A 22,780-nucleotide genomic window follows, 5' to 3' on the forward strand; every position below is an offset into this window, starting at 1 on the left:
CAAGGCTCTCTGTGCACCAGTTCTTGCACTATACAATACCTTGCTACCTGTTCATTGCATTAAAATTACAGGCAGAAAATACAGACCCAGACAAGGTTTAAAAAGCCTCTCATTAATAAGTAGGATGCACGCAAGTGTTTGAATGAGGACATGTATGTAGGATGCTCTATTTTAACCCTTCTTTTCAGATGTTCGTAATATTCATTTTCTATTCAGTTTGTTCACAAAAAAGCCTACAACAGGGTTCCCCAAAGTGGTGCTCACAGGCGGCATGGCGCCCACCGTCACCTTTTCTGGTGCCCACCAAGTATTTCTAGGAAGTGGGTGGGGCCAGGTTGAACTTTTACCCAGCAAGGCTTCCAATTGGCTGCGCAGATTTTTCAAAATGTTGCTTTGACAGTAGCTGCCACCACAGCATAGGATCTGTACTGTGTTACTGAAGTTAAGCTGTGGAAATAATTTTGTAGCTGCCGCCACCTCCTGCAGCAGCCATTTTGCTGCTGTGCCCACCATGCTGTGTCAGAATACCAAATGTGCCCACAGACTCAAAAAGGTTGGGGAGCCCTGGCCTTCAAAATGGAAAGACTGATTAAATTATCTGGTGAGCTAGCTTGAAGTAACTCTGAGGAGTTACACTTCACAATTACACTTTCTCAAGATGTCTAGTTTTGTGCATTCCACTGATACAAAAGTTACTGTGTTGTAAAGAATGTTGCCATGACTTTACTTAATAAATTTAGTTCTGTAATGTGTTGCAAGTTAAAAGCATAAACACTTTTTGAAAGGCAGGGAACTCTTCTCTAGAATCCCAGGAAAGAAGATATGAGCACAAGAAATGCGTATTCCTATTGGCAAGTTTGTAACTTTATGCCCCCCCTTACCACTTCCTTGGTATTTGCTTTTAGCTTTGCAAGTTCAATTCTCTCACTATCTTCATAAGCTCTAAGTTCATCTTTATAGGTTTTTGTCAGCAGCTGGAAGGCAAAACAAAGCCTGTTACCATCCATAAGAAAAGAGTGAAGTATTAAAGAAGCCATTCACACAAAGAAACTATATAGGTCTACTCATGGACAGACAGTCAGATTTATCGGTTCTTGTAGGCTATCCGGGCTGTGTGATCGTGGGCTTGGTATTTTCTTTCCTGACGTTTCGCCAGCAGCTGTGGCAGGCGTCTTCAGAGGAGTAACAGTGAAGGACAGTGTCTCCTCTGAAGATGCCTGCCACAGTGTTATTCCTCTGAAGATGCCTGCCTCAGTGTTACTCCTCTGAAGATGCCTGCCACAGCTGCTGGCGAAACGTCAGGAAAGAAAATACCAAGACCATGGTCACACAGCCCGGATAGCCTACAAGAACCGATGAATTCTGACCATGAAAGCCTTCGACAATATTATAGTCAGGATTATGCTTATTATGAATGCAAATATTGGAAAGTCTATCACAGACAGCACTGATTATTTGTTTATATACTTCCTTTAAACCCCAAAAGTCTTCTAGGAAGATAACAATAGTTTAAAAATGCTAAATGGGTACAACCAGGTGTCTTGTGGACTATTTAATCAACAACTGCCACCACCAAGATATTGTTACCCACAGTATGGACCAAAACACAAAACACATGAACAATGTTGTTAAGGCCTGAAACAACCTTGTCCCTGAAACACCCTTGTCCCTAACAGCCTGAGTTAACTAGCCTACATGCAAATAAATTAAGCAAACAAAAATACTATAATCAAGCAAAAAAATCCAAGATGCAACAAACACATCTTTTCTGAACAGTTCATGCCCCAGCATACCTCCAGCAAATTCATGGTGTTTCTAGGCTGGCACCAGATCAAGCCTACACAAAGATCTCTCTAACTTTGGTTATGCATTTTTAAAAAAGCTTGCCTCGGGTAAGCTGACCAACACTGTAGTGCAACAAGCCTCCGCACAGCCTCTGCAACATGACATTGACTGTACGGGCAAGTCAGCTGATAAGCTACTGAGACTAGAAAGAGCTTTCAATTGCCTAGGTGCACCTATAATCCTGATGCTATTACCATTGCTCTAAGCCTCCTCTGGTCTTGTTCCTTTTGCAAGCGATGACATATTTTCCCTGCTGGTCCCCTTCCATCTCTCCAGACCGTATCTTCCAATTCAAATGACAGCTTGTGGGTGGAAGGTGGTGGGGAAGCTGAAAACGACCGTTGCCTGCTGGGTGTTCTTTTTGGAAGCCGGGTGGCTGTGAAACAGATGAATATTAAACATACATAGGCATAGCAGCTGAGAAGAAAGACTCTTGCAGACATACTCAAAGCTGCATGGACTCGCCTAGTGTGAATACAGCCAAATCTGGAACAGCAAACTGAAGGACTCTGTTTCAAAACATAGCCTGCCACACGTTACTGGGACTAACAGTGCAATCCTAATCAGAATTTTGTAATTAAAATATTTCTTCGGGGAGCCCATTACAAAATATGGGGACCACAATGGAAAAGATCCGGGCTCTGATTGATACTAGGTGGGCCACCTTGAGTGCAGGGAAAAGCCAGTAGGTAGCAGCCTGAAGACCATAGTTTATGCAGGGGAACATAAGGAAGGAGACTATCCTTCAGATATGTGAGCCCCGGCCATGAAGGGCTTGAAAGGTCATAAACAGCACCTTTAATTGAACTGAAAAAACAAACTGGCAGCCCATTAAGTTGTTTCAGAATGGGCAACATATATTCCCATTGGCTAGTCCCAGCTGTAATTGGGCTGCTGCATTCTAAGCCAGCTGCAGTTTCTGGGTTGTCTTCAAGAGCAGCCTAATGTAAAGCATTTACAGTAATCAAGCCATGAGATGGATTACTGTGGCCAGATCATCTGAGGCTAAAAAAGAAGAGAGTTGGCAAACCATATGCAGCAAATAGAAGGTGCCAATCTGCATATCAAACTGCAAGGCTGGGTCCATGGAGCATTTCAAGCTGTGCACTGTGTCCAATCAGAACAGACCAAACCCAGCAAAGAACGATGCTACTCCTTTAACACCAATTCCATGTTCCAATTGATGACTGTCCCCATCCAACTTTAAATGAAGATTGTCCACCAGTACAACTAGAGCCATCTCAGTTCCAAAGCCAGGCTGGACTGAAATGGGTCAAGGGCAGATATGTCATCCAGGAACACCTGGAGCTGCTCTGCCACCACATGTTCCTTCACCTTTCCCAAAAAAGGGTAAACTGGTCTATAATTGGCCACTTCATCCCTAGCCAATGAGAGTTTTTTAAGCAAAGCAAGAGTCCCAGGCGTGATGCCTGTGGGTGCCGGGCATCTGCCAACACCATTTCTGGCACCCAAGTCTTTTTAGAAAGTGGGTGGGGGCAGGTGAAGCTGTTGCCCAGCAGGGCTTCTGACTGGCGGTACAGATTTTTTAAAAGTTGCTTTGGTACTACCACCACAACATATGGATCTTCATTGCATGAATGAAGGTAAGCTGTGTGTATGCCATACTTTTTTTTAAACAGTATATTTATTTTAAAAGGCATCCTGTTAAACAGAACTTCTGCCTGAAATGGTGAATATTTACTATTCGAGTTATGCATGAACTCACTCCCCTGGCATTTTGTGGTTGGTTCCACCTCCCTGTGTCAGAATTCCAGAAGTGCCTGCAAGATCCAAAAGTTTGGAGCAAAGGGAAAGTGGCAAGCAGGTCCAATATCACCAATATTATTTATTCTGGCAATGGAAATATTAGCTACAAAAATTAGACAAGATACAAGTATTCATGGAATCAAAAAAATAATTAAGAATATAAAATGAAAAGTTACGCAAATAATGTGATTTCAGTAACTAAGCCAAATATCTTTAAATTTACAATGGAACAAATAAACAGATTTGGTATTTATTCTCGATATAGACTGAATAAAAAGAAGACAAAGATAAGGGCAGCCAAAGAAAAGGAAGAAGAGATAGAAAAAATAACAGAATGTATTGTTACTAAAAAAAAAAAAAGATAAAATGTTTGGGAATAGATGTAACAGGACAAAATGATCATATTTATCAAGATAATTATCAAAGAATTTGGACAAATATCAATGAAGATATTCAGAGATGGGAAAAGTTAAGAATGTCATGGCAAGGAAGAATTTCTGCAGTTAAAATGAAGGCTGATTTTCTTATCTCAGATGCTATCAATATACTTAGACGAAAAGACCTTGAAAAAAATGGTACAGTGATAAATAATTTCATATGGAGTGGAAGAATGCTGAGAATAAGATTTAAAGTATTACAAGATGAGAACAAAAGAAGGGGTCTGGCTGTACCAAATATTAAACTCTACCATAAGTGGCAGCACTGGTTTGGATATCAGACTAGATTATCGATCCAAAAAGGAGGAGAGTAAAATTGGAAATAATTGATACTAAAGAAGGACACATAATTATGTATGGAATAAGAAGTCATTAAATGCAAGATGGAAGTCATCTTTTGAGAGATGGTTTACTAAGAATTTGACTTCAGTGCAGAGGCAGAGTAAGTCCTCCAACCTCACCACTGATATTACCAGTAGATGTTTACTGTGATAACAGCACATGGCTAAAAACAGACTATATAACTCACGAGAGCATGATGGATAAACAAGGGAAAATAAAAACAATTAAAGATGAAGGAAATAATATACTGTGGGTATTATATCACCAAATGGCTTCAAAACTGACAGAACAAATAATAAAAGAAGGTAGAAACTTAAGAAAGAAGATTACTTTTGAACAACTAATCACTGGTGACCCAAGACATTTATTAGGCAAAATGTATAAACTGTTGTTACAATATGATATGGAAACAGAGCAAGTAAAAGAAAGAATGATAAAATTGATGCAAAACGTAGGAGGAAACATACATATGAGTCAGTGTGAGAACTTACAGACTAAAGAAATTAAGTTTACAGAATGTCAATTACCGTATATACTCGCGTATACGCCGAGTTTTTTAGCCCAAAAAAAGGGCTGAGAAAACCCAACTCGGCTTATACGCGGGTCGGTAGGTGGAGGGAGGGGGGGAACTTACCACTGCCGCCGCGGCCACCATCGCCACCTGCCCGCGTGCCTTCTCTGCGGGCCAGGAGCGGCCCGCGGGGCCTCCTGGGTGCAGGGAGGGGGCCGCTGCCGCCATTGCCGCCGTCGCTGCCTGCCCGTGCGCCTTCTCTGTTCCCCCACCCCAGGCGCCTTCAGGGGGCTTCCGTGAAGGCGCGTGGGGCGGGCGGGCTCTCTAAACAGATCTGCTCCTGCCAGCTGGCAGGCACCTTCTCTGTTCCCCCACCACACCCCGGGCGCCTTCAGGGGGCTTCCGTGAAGGCGCGCAGGGCAGGTGGGCTCTCTAAACAGATCTGCGCTTGCCAGCTGGCAGGCGCAGATCTGTTTCTCCCCCCCCGGGCGCCTTCAGGCGGCCCCGTGGGCCGCTCCTGGCCTGCGGGGAAGGCGCGCAGGCAGGCGGCAGCCCGGTAAAATAAGCCTGCGGGGGGGGGGGGCCTCCTTTCCCACCCTCGGCTTATACGCAGGTGCCTAATTTTTCCCCATTTTTGGGGTGAAATTAGGCACCTCGGCTTATACTCGGGTCGGCTTATACCTGAGTATATACGGTATTAAGAGTATAAAACGTTTTTAGATGGTATATCACACCTAAAGATATAGTAAAAGCCAAAAAAGACTTTAATGGGAAATGTTGGAAATGTCAGAACACAGATGCAACACTTTATCAAATGTGGTGGACATGTAAGAAAACTAGAAAATATTGGATAATGATACATGAACAGATGCAAAAGATATTTAAACATAAGTTTGAGTTGGATCTGAAAAGTATGCTGTTAAATATTGCCAAGCAATGTACCAAAAATATATAACTATTTCAGTACATGGTGACAGCAGCAAGAGTGACATATATAGCAAAGTAGAAAGCAGAAAATTGCCCAGAACTGATGGAATGGTTGAACAAACTAACAGAATATGCAACATCTCTTGTACATAATAGATCAATATCAGAATTTCAAGAAGTGTAATTTTTTAACTATATAGCTAAAAATCAAGAATAGAATTAAAGTTCTATATGTTTAAGAACAAATATATTATTAGATATGAACATATATAAAGTGATATAATTCAAAGAAGTTTGATTGAAATGTAGAGTAAGTTCCACATACAATGTAATAATTTGTTGTTTAAATGTTTATATATTTTGTTTTGTCTGTTTATGTTTTAAAAAATAAACATTTATTTAAAAAAAAAAGTTTGGAGACCCCTGGTCTAGAGTGAGCCCCCTCAGTCATTTTCCTAGCATGATTTTGAAAGCCAGGACAGGCATAGATCAAGAACAGCACAAGTGGTGGATCTCACAGACCCAAGGATGCTGTCAGCATCAATAAGCAAGATCAATCTGCATCTATCTATCCATAACAACAGGACACGCTGTTGTGCTTCTGACACTCCAAGTACCAAATCTGCTCTCAACTTGGCCAAGTGAGATCAGATGAGATTGTCCAAGAACCTTGCAAAAACATCACAGCAAGGGGCCAAATATCATAAAGAAAGCCTTTTTCACTACCATCACCACCACCTCATAGACCTGCAAATGGGCTCTATGGAGTGCTCTGTCTGAATCATCCCAAGTCTTCCACCAACACTGCTGTAGTTGCCTTCCAACCCACTTCATATCTCCCGAGACCCTGGTAACCATGTGGCCTATCAGAAGTTGAAAGAGCATGCCAAGGAGCAAGCCTGTTGGTGGCCCCAGCCAGCTCATCTTCTATGCTGCCAACAGAGCCTCCTCAGAGTCACCAGGGAAGAGCCCCAAAACTACTACTTTCAGTGATGAGGCTGCCACTATCCAGTCGCAAGCAATACACCAAATATAGAGACCCAGCAGCTTCCAGAGCTCCCCACTAGAGGGACATACCAGAACGACAGCAGCCTCTGGCATTGACCTCCAGGGCAGTCCTTGACAGGAGGGCTATGTTACAAGACCAGCCAGGACAGACTGGCTACAGGCCCAGCTGAGCTCATATGATCTTTCAGGTGCAGGCAATTAAACATCCCAGGATCCTACAAAGTGTCTTCAGCTGGACTCTTCTCAAGCAGGAGGGTGAGAGGACTGGATGGTGCAATCTCTCCTGCTAGGGCAGTGGTCGGCAAACCGCGGCACGCGAGCCACATGCGGCTCTTTGGCGCCTTGAGTGCGGCTCTCCTCCTCCTCCCCCCTTTCCCACCCCTCCTCCTCTCCGCCCTCCTCCTCCTCCCCCCTTTCCCACCCCTCACAGCGCGGCTGGGTTTTGCATGCGGCGCTCGAGGGCCGGCGGCGCCAAGGCGGGCTGCAGCAGCCAATCAGCGGGCGGGATTTTTCCCGCTGGTTTTGGCTGGCAGAGAGGCGGACGGGTGGACGGCACGCCGGCTGGGGATGGAAGGAAGGAAGGAGCCCAGGCGGCGGCGGCGAGGAGGAGTCTAATATCCAGAGCTCCTGCTCCGAGGGGAAAGAGAGGAGGAGGAAAGAAGCCGGGGACGCCAACGTCCTGGAGAAGTTCGCCCCGGTCTGGGCAGCCGAAGCGTTTTTGCCAGGGGAGGATGAGGTGGGTGCCGCGGCGGTGCGGTCGAGCCGTGCGCGGGGATGGGGAGCCGCTGAGCCCACGGGGGGAAAGGAGGAAGGGCGGTGAAGAAGAGCTGGCTTTGCCCGCCTGCCTGTTGCCCCCCCCCCCGAAGGTTTTCCTGGGTGGGGCTGCAGAAACCAAGGTGGCCTCCCTCTCCCCGTCCTAGTTTGCTTTATCTGGGCTCCTCTGGAGCCTTCGGCGGGGCTCCTCGTGGTGCAGGGGCGCGCCTCCTTTCCGCCCTCGGAGCGACTCCTCAGTTTGTCGGTGAGCCTCCATTAGACTTACTCCCGAGTTCAATCCCTGGCATCTCCAGTTAAAGGGACTAGGCAAGTAGGTGATGTGAAAGACCCTCTGCTGGAGACGCTGGAGAGCCGCTGCCTGTCTTGAGTAGACAAGACTGACTTTGATGGACCAAGGGTCTGATTCAGTATAAGGCAGCTTCGTGTGTGTTCATGAGGAGGAGGAGGAGGAGGTCAGGGCCCGGGGGGCGAAGCCATGTTTGATTCATTTGTACTCTCTTTTGGGGATTTGTACTCTCCACATGCACATTTTCCCCATCCAGATTCTCAAAACTCTGCGTGGGGGGTTATTGGCCATTTATGAATGGGAGGTTTTGCCTTAGATTTGCCACTCAGATGCACATTTTCCCCATCCAGATTCTCAAAACTCTGCGTGGGGGGTTATTGGCCATTTATGAATGGGAGGTTTTGCCTTGGAATTGCCACTCCGATGCACATTTTCCCATCCAGATTCTCAAAACTCAACAATAAGCCCCCCTGCAGAGTTTTGAGAATGCAGATGGGGAAAATGTGCATCTAGAGAGCGGCAAATCCAAGGCAAAACCTTCCGTGCATGAATAGTTGTTAAAAGGCGTTTTGGCTCTCAAAAGAAATCTCAATCGTTGTACTGTTGATATTTGGCTCTGTTGACTAATGAGTTTGCCGACCACTGTGCTAGGGCAACTGCAGGCGCTTGGCTTGCTGGACAGAAAGGCTGCCCAGCCAAAAGTTACGCTCTCAGAAATACACTGAAATTAGTTAGGTTGTGTGTGTGCGCTATCAAGTCACAGCTGACTTATGGTAACCCGTAAGGGTTTCAAAGCAATGATTCTATGAGACATTCGGAAGCAGTTTGCCTCTGCCTGGGCTGAGAGTTCTGAGTGAACTGTGACTAGCCCAAGGTCACCGAGCAGGCTTCATGTGGAGGACTGGGGAATCTACCTCAGGTCTCCAGATTAGGGTCCACCACCCTTCACCACTACACCACGCTGGCTCTCCAGTGGGCTTAGAAGGGTGTAATTTTTCTCAGGATAGAACAGTAGATGATATGCTACCCCCTGTTCCAAGGCCCATTTAATCTTAGAATGAGATTCAAGCTTGTAAAAGTTCAAGATAATACCATTATAACATTGATTTTATTTAAAAACCTTGCTAGCTTAATCTTACTGTGGCCCTTCCATAGCAATCATAATCTTGTAGAAGGAAGTAAATAAATTACACATGCTGAACAGTCACTAACGCTTCATAAACTTAACAATCCAAAGCATTACCTGGTTCTAGCTTCATGTCACGGTAATCCATGACACTATCGCTATGCTGAGAAAGTCTGTCTTCATCAATAGGTGATTCCCCCCTACTTCGTTCACTCAAAGCATTCTTTAACATCTGTTGTTTAAAAAGAATGGTCCTATTAATCAGTAATCTATAGTGGTGTTATAGAGTGCTCCACTTCAACTTTAAGTATATACAGCAGTCTAGTTTACTCCCCAAAACTAAGGTCATTAAAATTGGGCAACCTATATACACATATAAAGGTAAAGGTACCCTGTGCAAGCTCCGGGTCATTCCTGACCCATGAGGTGACGTCACATCCTGAAGTTTTCTAGGCAGACTTTGTTTACGGGGTGGTTTGCCAGTGCCTTCCCCAGTCATCTTCCCTTTACCCCCAGCAAGCTGGGTACTCATTTTGCCGACCTCGGAAGGATGGAAGGCTGAGTGAACCTTGAGCCGGCTACCTGAAACCGACTTCCGTTGGGATCGAACTCAGGTCGTGAGCAAAGCTTGGACTGCAGTACTGCAGCTTACCATTCTGCGCCATGGGGCTCTTATATACACATATACACACCCACAATTTATCCAGTATTGCCCAGTAGTAGGATGCACACACAGAATAAGGCAAGCAGGAATATGTATACCTCCATTGCATTGGTACACGACCATCTTTAAAGCTATCAATCAATTCATTTATTACGACCCAAGATCAACCATCAACAGAATAAACACAAACAAAACATACAAGAAACAAACAAAAATCTTAACCTTGTTAAGCCCTGATTTCAGTAATATATTGTGGTTAATAAAAAGACTAAAGCTTCATTATTGACTGAGCCATAGCATAGATTTAAGTTTAGTTTCATTAAGGCAATCTGCAAGAAGAATGGATGCATACATTGATCAGATCTGCCCAGACATTTGGATAAAATTGGAGTAATATATAACCCTGGGAATCTTTCCAACAATGGCCCAATAGTTTCACTGCAGATTTTGTTGTATAAGGCACATTCCAGCAATATGTGCTCAGTTGATTCAATGTCTCTTTGTGGGCAAGCACATAATCTCTGCTCATAGGATGTTTTCTTATATTTCCCCTCCAGTACATCAGAGGGTAAGGTATGGCTTCTGGCTAGCATAAACGCCCTTCTAGCTTTTTAGACTCCAGAAAATACAGGTAGGCTCCTGGGACTGCCGTATATCTAACGTTTTCAGGTCTAACATTTTCCAGTCTAAAAGAATAATAATTTCAGGGTGCCAGATACCATTCTTTGGGCACTCTCGATAACATGGGTCATCTGAGCCATGCACGAACAAGTTGACTAGAAGACTACACCTCAATACGTCAAAGTCTTCACCTGATCTGTATCATGCCCATCAATCTGCCATCTATGTTTAACATATCCCTTGGTATAAACTAAGATTTTAGTCTTTTTATAGTTGTTAACTGCTGCTCCTTGCAGAATGCTGTAAAAGCCCAGGGGCTCTTCAGATTAAGATAAAATAGCTGTATAATTCATCTGCATATAATAATTCAGGTATCATTTTTAAAGCAATCACTCCCACCTCTTCCAAATGCATATAATTTAAAATACATTCATACATTGTTGTACATCACCACTGACATCAGAAAAGAGAAAGTCTGTTCAGAAAGCCTGGGAAAGGTAAGGAGATGCTTACTAGGCTCCTACCACCAAGCAAGTACCACGCATGATCAGGCCACCACAGAGCAAGCTAATATAATCCAGCCTGTAACTGTTTCACAAGCAAAAAAGCAAGACCTAAAATCACTTGCAGAGCAGATAAGCCAGTGATCCCAGCAGCAGCATTTTACATGTAGCATGCTGCAAAAAATCAAGCATTTAGAAGACGGTCTGCTAGCTGCTTCTCTGTCTTCCTTTCATGTGCTGACAGCATTGATCCTCTTCCCCACCCAACTTCTACGCTGACCTGTGGGGGCCTTGGACAGATGGACAAATGGGCTTGAATACACATGTATTCATATGCCCATGGTGCCGATAATTCAAATCCTTGGAATTGATAATTTGTGGTACTAATAATTTGTGGTAATAATATGAATAAAAATCAGAGTCATTGCCTCTCTTGATTTTCTGTCTCCGTTTTAACACTGGGCATTGAAACAGATTAATCCCTGGAAGAACAGACCCAGTCTACTGAATTCTATCCAGACATTAGTCAGGTAACCTTAGCACCTGTTGGAGCTTTGGGTGCTCCCACACCATTCACCAGGCTGTGCTTCCTCACAGCTGAATATTGCATTAAGCTGGTTGAAAATGTTATCAAAAATAGAAAGTGCTCGCTTACTACATCTAGTTCATTCAGCCTACGGGAGAGTTTCTCAGACATCTGGTGTAGCTCTTGGTCTGACAGCTTTTCTTTTACCCTCCTATGGCAAAGAGGTACCTCTGCAAGCGAGTCTCTGATGAAGCTTTCATGCTGGCTGAGAAAACAGAAGGTGTTGCGCTATAAACTTTAACTTATCTGGTTTCAGAAAAACTTGGTATGTTGTAAAGGACAGCAGCACCCCGCCCCCGCCCCCCAGAACATAGTCTCAGCAACACAATGGAACTATATATAGATACAGTGTATTTAGTCTGCTAAATTTTTAGGATTATATCACAGGTTTTTAATTATAATTTATTGTATTCTTATTATATATTGTATTTTAGTTGCTGACATTGCTGTTCTGGTTGTGAGCAGCCCTGAGCCCAACCTCGGTCGGGAAAAGGCAGGATAAAAATCCAATTAACAAACAAACAGTTACGTAGCTAAAGACATAGGGGCTGCCAGTAGGATTGGCATACTGGTATGTATACAGAGAAGTATGTCCTACCAGTCCTACTGGCAGCACCTACAGCTATGTATTTGAAATACTATTTCTCCAAATGAAAAAATGTCATACGTACTTCACTCATTTTCATGAGTGGGCTTCTCTTCTTGAACTAAGTGAAAAATGTAACTTTTATTAGCATGTATCGTCAGGTTGATGGGAAGAAAATCCTAATTACAATAACTACATGTAGTCTAAAGAAAACACATACCTTTCCCCATTAAACAGATTCTTTTGCTTAGATCTTGTGCTTTGTATTGATGTAAACATGTGTGACTTGTCTTCCTTAAAAGAGGAAGTTGGTTTATATTGAACATTCTCATCAGTTTCCTTTTAAAAGGGGAAAAGAAAAGTTGTCACTGAAAAAGCCAAAGATATATTGAACAGAATGCCTACTCTTAAAACTGAGCAGTGAGGACCACAATATATTGAGATTCTGCCAATGGGACCAGCATGTTATAAAAGCAGGCTACAGCAGATCAGTTCTTCAAAGGACATAAAATATTGCCAAGTGCCAAATAGCCAGCATCAAAAATACTAACTCCTTATAAATCAAGCACTCTTAATATTGGAAAAGCAATCCTATCAGTTCTCAGTATTCTTGTGTCAAACAATTAATAACTTTAATACGGTCCAAGACCAGCAGATAAAAAATATATACATAGTAACAGGATAACGACTATATACACCAATAAATATTTGATAAAAATAGTCACTCACTCATTAAGAACATGATTTTAAAATATGATACATAATTGCAGTCAATATAAATAAAAGTCACTCATCCCTTAAAGTCACTCATTCTTGTGTCTAGTTAACAAGAACTACCTCTCACAAGTCCTTCACACTGTATACTTTTCAACATCAGAATGATTTCTGAAGGACTTCCATTGATGCGAAAAAAGGTATGAGAGCAAAACAAAACAATATTAGAACAGAACTAAACACTGTGGATACTTGAGCTGTTATAAGAGCCAATGTAGATAAGTCCTCAATACTTGGGGACCAGGATAGCAACAGAATACCAAACAAAGAGTATTGCAAATTAAGTAAGCAGTGTTACGCTGACCTGAAAGAGCTAATATAGTTTAAACACAGCCAGGATTAAAACATCAGATAACACTGACAGATTTATGCACCCCCACCAAAAAAAACCTCTCCTTACTTTGCTTCAGTGGAACACTAACAGTGCATTCCTAAGGAGAGTTACTCCAGTCTAAGCCCATGGAAATGAATGGGCTTAGAATGGAGTAACTCTCCTTAGGAATGCACTATAATGCTCTAAAATACCATAAACCCTCTACATTCACTTCATCATTCCCATATACAGTATAAACTGATTGTCCTTACCTTCAAAGCTCTCTCGGGCCTTTACACCTTGCTCTTGCCTGTGACCTTCACTCCTCCAGTTCTACTACACTCAGACTTCCAAAGATCTCCTATTTCTGTGCTGTCCTTTATCCCACAAGTGCCCCCCAGATAACCTTTATGATACTGCCTTCTATTTCTATAATATCCTTCCTCAAACTCCACCTTTTCATTGAAGCCTTTGGGCATACCTTTGATCTTAGTTTCAGTAGGGCATGAGGGCTAAATACACGTCATGGAACTAAACGCATTTTTTCTCTTTTTCTTCCTCTTTGTTGCTTCACCTGAGCTGAATGTTTAAATTGTAAGCTTCTTGGAGAAGAGGCCTTGGCTTCTTTTGTTGGCTTGTAAAGTATGTACTTTGTGCATTTTGTTTTTCCCTCCGTGTTAAATTAATTTGTATTGTGTTTTAATATTGTACCTTACCCAAGGTTCTTTGGGGCTCACTGGTGATTCATAAATTCTATAAATAAAAATCTACACCCAATAGAATAGAGAAGTATCAGTTACCTTTCCTACATCATCCACGCTGTCTTCTGGCACCAGTTCATCAGCTACATCTGGCTTCTTTATAACAACTTTTGACCCTGGTTCATCACCTCCAGTTGGAAGATCTGACAGTAAAAAAAATCACACATTAGCTTGACTCTAGAGGGCTTCTTGTGTGAACTGATGGCTCTTCCACTCATGTAAGGGTGCCCCTCTCCAGGTTTAGCCCCATATGCCATAGATTTCTGGAGGATCTGCCTACTCTCCAGAGTAGTTGGGAGAGGCACAGGGGCCTGCAACAGGGAAGTACAAGAAGGACAACTTAACTGCACAAGCAGAACTCTGTGCTGATCTGGATCCAGAACAATACCTTTTGTATACAAGAGAACAAGACTATGGGCAATAGCTAGTGACAACAGGGGGAAATCTAAAGAATTGACAGCTGTACGATTGTCTTCATGGAAAAACAGAACCCATTTATAAGGTTTGCCAACGTAATTTGACATACAATGTTTTACTTGTCAATTTGACCCAAATCTTTTAAATGTTCAAGTATTATTTATCTCTGGCAAGTTTACCATAAGATGGTTAACCATATCTTCTGGAATGACTTCTCTCTAGCAACATTTATTGCTAGTGTGTTTTCAGCAACATTACTTGCCAAAACAGATACTGCAGCAGAGAAAACAACAACAATACAGTAAAAAAAACATAGTTTTTTGCTACAGGAATAAGATCAGGAAATTATCGGGCTTATCTCCCTTCTGCTACATGATTTGCAATCCTGGTTTGTAGGGAAGAGTGCAGACCATAATTGCTGCATACATGGAAGTCTTTTAACTTTTTGGACATGACAGAGGGAGGGAACAGGTTCGTTCCCATTATGAGCTAACATTATTTGGCCACTACACATCTGAATTATGCCTTAAAGGGGTGACCTAAATGTAAATGAATATTTCTGCCAACAAGAATGCGTGCCTATCTTGACACTACACCAGCACACAATCTTAAATCTGTGCTAAACCATCTTAATTGTCATATCTTCTCCCAAGAAGTCTTGAGAATGGTAGTGTTAAGAGGGAGATGAAGATCTAACAGTATTCTCTGTACCTTTACAAAACACCACAATTCAGATTTACTTGGGAAGAAAAATCATGAGCTAAAAGTATATACTGTAATGTTTGTAAAGCTAGGACATTTTGATACATTTTGTAAAAAGATCACAGTCATGAAAACCAGTTTCATCCCCTGACAGGAACTTAAATCCAAGCAGCAGCAAAAACGGTATTTAAAGAAATATTACACTACAGTGCAATATTAATCAAGGTTTATTCTCACCAGAAGTAAAGATGCCACTTGAAAGTGTTTCAGACATTTGCCCAAGGGGTACTGCCTGCTGTAAAGTAAATGAAAGAAGCCCAGTAAGGTTCCTAATACAGAATTCCTGATGAAACAGAAAGGCCCAACGCTGATGCCTATTTGAACCATTGCTAAGTTCTCTCGACTCAATTCAATTCTACCATACCACAAAAGAGATGCTGACAATAGAAGCAGAAATAAGGGAAGATTCATCACTTACAACAGGGAAAGGAAGTCTCTGAGGTTTAGTCAATGTTGGAGGACATCTGCTGGAATTTCTAGTTCCTCTTTCATCTTGGTAAGGGCACCTAGGTACAGAAGGCTGGTAGGGTGGCTGCAAAGCAACAGCTGAACGAATAGGTTCCCCAAGTTTTTTGGCACTGGAACTCGGCTGCTCGCTGGGCAACCTGGCAAATTTTGCTGATCCTTAGAGACAAAAAAATAAAACAGTTTGGAGGCATAATCAATCACACAGCTAGACAGTTTCCTTAAACATTTTGGACAAAAGCAAGTAATTATGGAATTTTCACACACTAATTAGGACTGTGCTGACTAAAGCATTTTCCCCTCAGAGCCTACAGAACGAAACATTGGACTTACTTTGAGGGTTTCTTCTCATCAGTGGATTGGAAGGTAACCTTGTATAGGTTGTGCACCTCCTCCTTGCTCCATGGGCAGGGCATATGCAAATTTTTTGCAAAGGTTTCTAATACCCTGAAGAGGTGCTTGACCCCCACCCTCCAGTTCATGTCTTATCACACTTTTGAGGAAGATTGATCCACCTCTCATGTAGCAACCACAAATGAAAGAATTCTCCCTGGAGACCTGTAACTGGAGATACTGTAATTCTGAAGAATAGGTGTGTGTGTGTGGGGGACGACGACACACATCTCCCTTCTGGACCTAGGGAGTTCCTTTCCAATTCCTCCTCTGCCAGCTAGGGGAGGAAAGGGTATTTTCCAGTCCACAAATGAGAAGAAACCCTCAGGGTAGTCCGATGTTTTGTTCTCCATCAGTAGAAGAAGATATTGTATAGGATATTGAAAAGATATTATCCTAAATAAGAACAACAGAGAGGAGGAGTCATTGAGGAACTACCTTTTAGAGAACTCCTCAGCCAAATTCAGCATCAGCCGAGGCAAATGTGTTCAGTCTGTAGTGCCTCAAAAGATAGAGGCCAAAGCCCAAGTCACTGGCATACAGATTTCTGCAATAGAGGGGGCTGCAGAAGTGGCCACTCTAGAAAAATGGGCAACATTTGAGGACAACAGAAGATGCTGAATGACATAAGCCAGGGAATTGCATGCTTTGATTCATCCAGTTATGGTTGATGATAATGCCTTCTTTTCCATGCTATTGGGTAAGGAGACAAACAAAGCACCCAAAGAGCTGAAGGCTGTGATCCTCTTAAGAGATGTGGACAGCCTTCCAGACATTTAACATGCTAGTCATGTTCCTTACGTTGGCTGGGATGAGGACAGAGTGAAGGTAGATGGATTTCCTGATCCCTGTAAACAAAGAGTTAACTTTTGGTATGAAAGGAGGAAAGCTCATGTCTGAGAAGGGCAGCTAGTTCTGAAACCCTCCTTGAAGAGGTTATGGCTAGGACAATGGTTACCTTGAAAGACAGAATTCTTAGTGGAATCAATTTCAAGGGCTCAAATAGAAGTTTGTGTAGAACTCTCAACACCTTGAGGCGATCCCATGAAGGGAAACGATGCTCAGTGGGAGGACTTAGTAGACTAAACACTGAACATGAGTCAGCAGTGTGATGCGGTAGTAAAAAGGGGCAAATATGATCTTGGGCTGTATCAATAGAACTATAGTGTCCAGATCATGTGAAGTGATGGTATCGCTTTACTCTGCTCTGGTTAGACCTCACCTAGAGTATTGTGTTCAGTTTTGGGCACCACAATTTAAGAAAGATGTAGATAAGAAGGAACGTGTCCAGAGGAGGGCAACAAAGATGGTGAGGGGTCTGGAGACCAAGTCCTATGAGGAAGGGTTGAAAGAGCTGGGTATGTTTAGCCTGAAAAGGAGAAGACTGAGAGGGGATATGATAACCATCTTCAAGTACTTGAAGGGCTGTCATATAGAGGATGATGCTGAGTTGTTTTCTGTTGCCCCAGAAGGTCGGACCAGAACCAACAGGTTAAAATTAAATCATAACAGTTTCCATTTAGACATTAGGAAGACTTTTCTAACAGTTAGAGTGGTTCCTCAGTAGAACAGGCTTCCTCGAGAGGTGGTAAGTGCTCCTTCCCTGGAGGTTTTTAAGCAGAAACTAGATGGTCATCTGTCAGCAATGCTGATTCTATGAACTTAGGCAGTTCATGAGAGGGAGGGCATCTTGGCAAATAAAACCATTCATGTTTAGCCTGAAAAGGAGACGACTGAGAGGGGATATGATAACCAAGTATTTGAAGGGCTACCATATAGAGGAAGGTGCTGAGTTGTTTTCTGCTGCCCCAGAAGGTCGGACCAGAATCAACGGGTTGAAATTAAATCAAAAGAGTTTCCGGCTAAACATTAGGAAGAACTTTCTAACAGTTAGAGCAGTTCCTCAGTGGAACAGGTTTCCTCAGGAGGTGGTGGGTTCTCCTTCACTGGAGGTTTTTAAGCAGAGGCTAGATGGCCATCTGTCAGCAATGCTGATTCTATGAACCTAGGCAGTTCATGAGAGGGATGGCATCTTGGCAATCTTCTGGGCACTGGGTGTGTGGGGGGGAGGTAGTTGTGAATTTCCTGCATTGTGCAAAGGATTGGACTAGATGACCCTGGTAGTCCCTTCTAACTCTGATTCGATGATTCTATGACTGGATTAGAGCTGCTCCCCTTAGGAAAAGCTACGTCTGTGTCTGGAAGGAGGTTGTCCTGCGAAAGTGCTGGGTCTGATTCCATCCATCCTGGAGAAAGTGGAGGACCTTCTGGTACAACTGTTGCAGGTGTGTTCGTTTTCTTCCTGTGACAATGTTATGGAAAGGTGTGAAGGCACCTTTTATTGCTGGAAAACTCCCTCAGACCAAGGGTTTCCTGAAAAGCACCCTGATAACCTGCTGCCTCCACTCAGTGACCTCCTGAGTACGTCTAGACTGACCCGCTGAGAAGGTATGCTTTTAGCATAGTACTAGAACAATAACCAAGTAACAGGGTGGAAACCCTGGAAAATTCTTTATAACAAATATGTACCACCTGTGCAATTTAGCACATGGGGAAGAGATTATGAGAAATATCCCAGAGAAATAGATTATACTCAGCAAAGCCCAAAAATATATTTATAAGAAGTTATTATAAAAGAGAGAAAAAAGGAAGTGCAGTTGGATTCAAAAAGTGGTAGGAAAAGGGCAAAACAAAATATAGAGAAAAGGCGCACAGTAACACAGCACAGAGATTTTCAAACAAAAACCAATGAAATTGAACTAACTCAGCTAAGTACATGTTACCTAAGCTGTAACAGATTCCTCAGAGCATGTGCAGAGTTCCTTGTAGTAACAAATGATTGGTTGTAGTAACAAGAGGTTTCTCATAGCCATAATTTCTTCAAGGAGGGTTTCAGAACTAGCTGCCCACTTGCTCAGACATGAGCTTTCCTCCTTTCATACAAAAGGTTAACCCCTACCCGATCTCCTGTGGTCCCCAGTTTCCGCTGAAGACAAGGGAAAATCCAAATGTCCAGATATTTATGGCCAAAGGGTGAATTACTAGGAACCCATGGATGCGGAGGACCTGGAGGACTGTTTGGATATCCCAGAGGCCGTGTGATCTGGAATGGTAATGACTAAAAGGTTATCCTTGGAGCATAATGGTTTGGAGCATAAGCTGATGTCATTCCACCTTGTTAGACCTTGGGGAGAAAAGAGACATTGCTTGTGGGATAAAGGACATTTATGACGTACCTCTGACTGATCCTCTGACACACCCACTTGACCTGGGTGGGGGTTCAAGGGCTTCTTGGCCGAGGACCCAAGATGTACAAATCTGCCTAGATACTCATTCAGATTTCTTGGAGTCAGTGGCTACTACCCAGAGAGAAGTTGGTTCCCCCACCCTGGAAGTAAGGGAAAGGTGCAATGTTTCTGGGCAGATACATGGGATAGTTGCAGGGCTTTTCTGAGCTCTTGGAACCTGAGGGAACAGAGTCTGCAAATTTGTTCCTTCACACATGGTAATCATACCACATTCCTTCTACATGGGATCAACTAAACAAAGGTGAAATGCAAGGGGAATATAAATCTTTCCCATATTACTGCCACATTGCCTACTAAACATACCACTGAAAAATGAAAAGAGACCATTCATAGAGAGGTAACTAGACATTCACCTTCAGTTTCTGTGACAAGTGTTCTTCCGCTGCTGGAGGGTATACTAGACTGTTCTGCAAAAGCTGCAGGCTCTTCTGGCTCAGCAGTCTTTGCTGAGATCCCTTTTGAGGCTGGTAACTCTTTGGGAAAGAAATTCTGTTACAGTCAAATGCAGATGCTTAATAAAACCAGACCCTGAATCTCTTCAGTCATTACATTCTGGAGAAAATTATCAAACCAGAAATGCATCTGAAGTGCCCCTTTTCTTCCACTGTGGCAAGAAAGTATCAAATGAGCTCGTCTAGGCTGTGTTGGGATGTAGTATTTCACCACCCAATCCGTCCCCCAATAGAATTAAGTGTCTAATTGGGTAGTCCAGGAAATGCCATGTTCAATGAGACATACAGTTCACTCACTGCTTCTCACAATGGAAGGGAATGCCTGAGACTGGACAGCTCTCTCCAGAAAAGAATGGAACAAACTAATTGTGTTATGAAGTTTGTGTGCAGTTACTCAGTGTGAAGATTTGCCTATTTTCACCATGCTGCCATACACTTTAAAAGGGTTGGGGTGATTTGATAGCTGAATGTTCCCCTTGGTATCTGAGATGTCAGGAAAAGTTCGAATCAATCATTTGTAAATTTATCTATATTGGACATTCATGCACCAAATTTAGTGGAATGTAACTGTTGTGAAGGACTTGTGAATCTCTCTAAAGGGACTGAACCAGAGTTCTGTGTTGGAAAAGAAAGAATAATAATAACTGCCCAGTCATTTAAGACAGCAGCATTAAGAGACTATGATCAACTATAGCAACTGTTAACATAAGCTGCCAAGCCATGGTTTGTCCTTATATGAGTGAGCCTTGGACATACACACTTCATCCTCCCCTCTTGCAGCAAACCGCGGTTTGCCATTACATATGCCAGCAATGTAAGGTTTGAGCTTTGCCTTCCCAACCAGCACTGGAAAAGTCAGTCAAACTGGACATAGTTACCAATTCTGCTTTGGACACCAAGCACAAATTGGAGTTTGCTGGTTTGGATGTGAGGGCGAACTATAGCTTGCCCCCAAACAGGAAGTCAGGGCGGGAATCCAAATGTGACCAGGGACAAGTGAGAGACCAGAACTTGAGCTTTGCTTATTTAATATCCAGCCATGGTTTAGTATTACACATGAGCAGCACCTTTATATCTTATACCCACTGATCCTAGCCTCTTATGATTTTAAATGATCAAGTCATTGACAACTTTCCAAGATTAGATTGAAGGGTAGGTAGACCTGAAGTTCTATGACACAGCAGAAGCAAAACATGTGGTGCTATTTGGAAATAGTAAAGGCATAACATTAAGTATTTTGAAAGAAGGTTCAATAGTCAGGGTCAGAAAGAATCCAAGCTCAAATCTGACTGAAGCCAATGTTCTATTTAAACTGAAGAAAGGAAGGGGAAAGACAGAGGGAGTATTTCTGGTTTCATTATGCACAGGAAGTTTTTTTTTTGGGGGGGGGGTGTATCATCCTAAGAGCCTGCTACTGTAATTATGGAATGGAAAAAGAAAATAGTAGGAAAGGTCAAATTTGCTAACAATGAACACTAATTTATGTTTTCCAAATTACAAACTCTATTATTTGTCCTTTAAAAGTGTGCATATTCAAGGTTTTGGTAATGTGAAATATATATTTAATTTGTTCTAAATCAATAGGTTTAAAGGCCAGATTATCAAACTAAAAACCCTTAATTATTTAATAGCACCAGTTTAAAATAAATAAGCAACTCAGTAGGATTCCAGCCTGTCATCAGCTTGGTCAGCTCAGTTCACTGCCCTTAATTCCAGCATGCTTAGGAACTGAGTAAAGAACCAAACACATAATACAGCATTTGGAGTAAGAAGTCTAAAGCTTGGAAAAGATACAGAAAATAATGGTTTGGCTTCAGCAGAGACCACAGAGCACACCTTTGTCACCTACTCCCTCACACTGCAGCCCAAAATGCCCCTGAAATGCTGTTTCTATACAAGAAAAGTGTTTGGAGCTGCAGCAAGGCTAGAAAATCACGCCCTGTAGATAAACATCCTTCCATCTGTGGAAATATTCCATTGAATGGATGGAAGTTAAACTTGAGGGGGTCTAAGACTAGCAATGAATTATAGAAATCAGGAATTCAAAATTACTTGAAGCCAACAAAACTACAATGGATTCTGCCTTATAGACTGACAATTCAAAAAGTTTTCTTGCAGCAGAGATGCCCAAATAGATTAGTGCTGTTCCCATATAGCCTTCTGTAAAAGTTGTAGAATAACTGTGGCAGGAACAACATCCTCAGTAAACCTCCCATAGAGACTACGGTGGTCTGTGGAAGACGACCAGCAAATGGCAAATTGTAAGTGGTTGTCAGGCTGGGACAGGTGATAAAAGCTGCATTGATTAGGCTTTCTCATTCCAACATCAACTTTGCCTTCTAGATTAGTTGATTTGTCATTTATACTGGTTAATTTAATAGACTCCTTTGTTTTGTGTATACATTGTTGTCTTGGACAAGGGTTTACCCCCTACAAATGTTCAGAAGTGTCTGATATAACATCATAAACAAGTGACACATATTAGGTTTTACAGTCTATTGAAATAAACAAAGTTGGCAGACAATATACAAGTATTAGTTGCTTGTATCAATAAAGGAACCAAACCTGTATCCGTTTTTCTTATTAGTCTCTGACGGACAGCTAATTGCAGATGCCTTATACCAGACTGAGAACCATGATTGACAGGGAGTTCAAAAAAGAATTCTACTGTTGACCTGGGAGAGTGGCAGTTGGGAGTGGTAGTTGAGAGCGCTGTAGAATCAAGGAGGATCCTGAGATATGGAAGTGAAGTCTTTCTCTGAGGGAAGTAGCTCCAATGAAGAGGGGGTGATGCCTATCAAATTTATGCTTGTTTATCTAAGGAATGAGAGCCAAGTGACTTCTCTCAACAGTTACAAACACCTGTTGGTAGAACAAAACAACTACATCCTTGTGACAAACTACTGTATATAGTTACACAAAGTTTCCCTCATTCTTGTTAACTGTTCACCTGCCAAGTTAAAACCTGAAACCTCCCTGACAGTCTGACTTGACCATTTCCCCATAAGAGTAAAGTAAATCAGTTTATGTGTTGAGAATTTATATCGGCCTCTCATGCCATATTCAGACATAGACTAACGAAGGGGTTTTCAGTTCCTCCGCTTCCTAGGCTGGTTCAGAATACACCTAAATACATTTTTCATACATCTGGG

General features: G+C 42.5%; 1 protein-coding gene across 1 annotated transcript in view; it reads right to left on the reverse strand.

Moving 5' to 3' along the window:
* Positions 1–22,780, reverse strand: part of CEP95 (centrosomal protein 95) — a 52,306-nt gene that overhangs the window by 16,592 nt on the left and 12,934 nt on the right. The window contains exons 7-15 of the mRNA XM_056851879.1: positions 19,530–19,649; positions 15,432–15,634; positions 15,188–15,245; positions 13,855–13,974; positions 12,204–12,327; positions 11,467–11,602; positions 9,141–9,255; positions 2,040–2,221; positions 882–974 (exon numbers count right to left, since the gene is read on the reverse strand). Of these exons, the coding sequence (XP_056707857.1) occupies positions 882–974; positions 2,040–2,221; positions 9,141–9,255; positions 11,467–11,602; positions 12,204–12,327; positions 13,855–13,974; positions 15,188–15,245; positions 15,432–15,634; positions 19,530–19,649 (1,151 nt within the window). The remainder of the gene's footprint in view (positions 1–881; positions 975–2,039; positions 2,222–9,140; positions 9,256–11,466; positions 11,603–12,203; positions 12,328–13,854; positions 13,975–15,187; positions 15,246–15,431; positions 15,635–19,529; positions 19,650–22,780) is intronic.

This window comes from Euleptes europaea, chromosome 1, assembly GCF_029931775.1.
Source record: "Euleptes europaea isolate rEulEur1 chromosome 1, rEulEur1.hap1, whole genome shotgun sequence".
NCBI classification, from domain to species: domain Eukaryota; kingdom Metazoa; phylum Chordata; class Lepidosauria; order Squamata; family Sphaerodactylidae; genus Euleptes; species Euleptes europaea.